This window comes from Cryptococcus neoformans, assembly GCF_000091045.1.
Source record: "Cryptococcus neoformans var. neoformans JEC21 chromosome 14 sequence".
NCBI classification, from domain to species: Eukaryota; Fungi; Basidiomycota; class Tremellomycetes; order Tremellales; family Cryptococcaceae; genus Cryptococcus; species Cryptococcus deneoformans.
In genome coordinates this window covers 662,521-665,084 of record NC_006683.1, presented here as the reverse complement: position 1 = coordinate 665,084, position 2,564 = coordinate 662,521, and the positions used below count along the sequence as shown (strand labels likewise).

At 57.6% G+C, this 2,564-nt stretch overlaps 2 protein-coding genes across 2 annotated transcripts in view; both read left to right on the top strand.

The window, feature by feature from the left end:
- The first annotated feature begins 68 nt into the window (after positions 1-68).
- CNN02130 (adenosine kinase, putative) lies at positions 69-1,635 on the top strand. Its single transcript, XM_568693.2, has 5 exons — positions 69-166; positions 204-304; positions 348-426; positions 473-955; positions 1,008-1,635. The coding sequence occupies exons 1-5, from the start codon at positions 125-127 to the stop codon at positions 1,374-1,376; spliced, it is 1,074 nt and encodes a 357-aa protein (XP_568693.1). The 5' UTR covers positions 69-124; the 3' UTR covers positions 1,377-1,635.
- Position 1,636: 1 nt separating this feature from the next.
- CNN02120 (conserved hypothetical protein) overlaps positions 1,637-2,564 on the top strand; it is a 1,646-nt gene continuing 718 nt past the window's right edge. The window contains exons 1-5 of the mRNA XM_568691.2: positions 1,637-1,868; positions 1,922-2,022; positions 2,096-2,189; positions 2,260-2,349; positions 2,414-2,564. The exon at positions 2,414-2,564 is cut by the window's right edge and continues 288 nt beyond it. Of these exons, the coding sequence (XP_568691.1) occupies positions 1,763-1,868; positions 1,922-2,022; positions 2,096-2,189; positions 2,260-2,349; positions 2,414-2,564 (542 nt within the window). The 5' untranslated portion in view covers positions 1,637-1,762. The remainder of the gene's footprint in view (positions 1,869-1,921; positions 2,023-2,095; positions 2,190-2,259; positions 2,350-2,413) is intronic.

Here is a 2,564-nt window from a genome sequence, read left to right as displayed (position 1 = left end):
TGGGGGAGTGGGTGGCGAGTTGCCAGTTGCACTCGACACTCACTCGCTATAACCCCCCCGTCACGTGACCGCAGGCCGCGAATAAAGGGCCGCGACAAAATATCTCTGCTCTTCCCCACGCACCATGTCCCAGTCCCCCCTCATCGTCTGCATCGGCAACCCCCTCGTACGTCCCCCCCCGCCCCGCAGCCGCTGACCCCCAGCTCGACATCACCGTCGGCCCCGACGAGGGCCCCGCCTACCTCGCCCGGTATGCCCTCAAGCCCAACGACGCCATCCTCGCCGACGACTCCCATATGCCCATGTGAGCTCCCCCGTCCCCAGCCGCCAGCGCTGACCATTCCAAGCTACGACGACATCGTCACCAACGCCCGCGTCTCCTATGTCGCCGGCGGTGCCGCCCAGAACGCTGCCCGTGCCGCCTCTGTACGTCCCCGAAAAACTTTTACCCGCACTGCTGACTCTGCACCAGTACGTCCACCCCGCCAACGCGGTCGCCTACATCGGCTCCGTCGGCGACGACGACCTGAAAAACACCCTCCAAAAGGCCAACGAGGCCGAGGGCGTCCTCTCGGCGTACCAGATCCAGCCTCCCCCCGCCAGGACGGGCGCCTGCGCCGTCATCCTCTCCGGCCACAACCGTTCTCTCTGCACCACCCTCCGTGCCGCCGAGCAGTTCACCCCCTCCCACCTCGCCCAGCCCGAGATCGCCAAGCTCATCGACACCGCCAAGTACTTTTACATCGAAGGCTACTTTCTCACCCACGGTATCGAGAGCGCCCTCGAAATCGCCAAGAATGCGTCCTCCAAGGGCAAGGTCGTCGCCCTCAACCTGTCTGCCCCGTTCATCCCCCAGTTCTTCAAGGTCCAGCTCGAAGAGCTCTTGCCCCATGTCGACATTTTGATCGGTAACGAGAGCGAAGCCGCTGCCTTTGCGACCGCCTCTGGCATGGCCGTAAGTCGTCCCTAAAACGAAAACGCACCCACACTGACCGTTATCATCCCAGGACGCCCCCCTCGCCGACGTCGCCACCGCCCTCGCCGCCCTCCCCAAATCCAACACCTCCCGACCCCGTCTCATCGTCATCACCCAAGGTGCCGACTCCACCCTCGTCGCCTCCTCCTCCCCTTCCACTTCCGCCGGCAACGTCAAGACCTCGGACGCCAACCCCAAGACGTACCCCGTCTCCAAGCTGGCAGACGACCAGATCGTCGACACCAACGGTGCCGGCGACATGTTTGCCGGTGGCTTCTTGGGCACCTTGGCGCTTGGCAAGGATTTGGATGACGCGATCGAGGTCGGACACAAGCTTGGTCAGATGTGTGTCGGCCAGAATGGGCCCAAGCTTGTTTACCCCCGTGTCAATGTCCTCTAAGGCGTACACCGAACCGAGATGAAAGAAGAAAGGGAGAGTAAAAAAGAGACGGCTTCAACGCCGCGGTTTATTTTTTTTTGTACCATGTTACCATCTCTACATATTTCATTATAGTGTTTTCTTGATGTCTTTGAGATGTAGCGGCATTTTCAACAGTGCGTGGTTTTTTGTCCTCGAAACTATTCCTCGAAACTTTTCCGTTCCACGATTCTAGCAGCAGCGCACCGGGACCTGAGATAAGATTAAAAAACCTCGGCTGACGTGGAGGCCGGTTTTTTCCACGTCGGATCCCGCCACCTCCACTTTTCAGCGCCACTCCCTTGCCTGGACAGTCATTTATTCAAATCAAAACCCACTCCAGACAGAACAAGAACAATCGAGAATCGATGAAAAGAAACACAGCGGGAGCCAAGAAAATCGCTCTGAGCGCGGTCAAGACGCTCACTTTCTACGCGGACAAGTATACCGCCGGACGACGGACGAATCCTATCCGTGAGCCCCCCTCCACAGAGACAGGTCAGTAGGAGGACTGAGCGTATCGTTAGCACAACTCACATGCCAAGGTCCCGGATGCAAGGTATTCCAGCCAGACGTGGTGCAGTGTACCAACATGGGGGATGATGGGTTGGGTAATGTTCAGTGGAAGGTATGTTTTGGCCCTGGAGGATGGCTCTGGATACCAGGCAGCTGGAAATAATACGCAGACTAAATATACATAGTGCGATACCGATATACCGTCTTCTTTGAGACTCGGCAAAGTAGACGTCTCGTGTGAAGGCTGGTCAGCTCCAGGCGATCCCTACATCCTCCAAGGTACATATCATCTCGCATCGTAAAAACAGCGCTTTTAGCTGATTCGAGAATTGACCCATGGTATCCATAGGATCATGCGGATTGACGTATAACCTGTACAAAGTGAATAAAGGGTTAGAGTACGGTGAAGATCCGTATTCCACCCTTCCCTCCCACTACGGTCTGTCTTCTCCTCCCCCCCCCCCAACCGCCCAAAATCACTGCTAACGGAAACCACCGAATAGACCGCGTATTCAACAAGGCATTCAACATCATCTTCTACCTCGTCACGTTCATCATCCTGTACAACCTCTTCCGCACGCTCTCGCGTCGGTGTATGGGGTGGAGGCTGCCCGGTTTGTGGCCTGGAGGGGGGGGCGGGGGTGGGGGATGGAG

Coding starts and splice junctions, on each gene's coding strand:
- CNN02130 (XM_568693.2), top strand. CDS start 125: ATGTCCCAGTCCCCCCTCATCGTCTGCATCGGCAACCCCCTC. Junction 427..472: donor ACGCTGCCCGTGCCGCCTCT/GTACGTCCCCGA, acceptor ACTCTGCACCAG/TACGTCCACCCCGCCAACGC. Junction 956..1,007: donor CGACCGCCTCTGGCATGGCC/GTAAGTCGTCCC, acceptor TTATCATCCCAG/GACGCCCCCCTCGCCGACGT.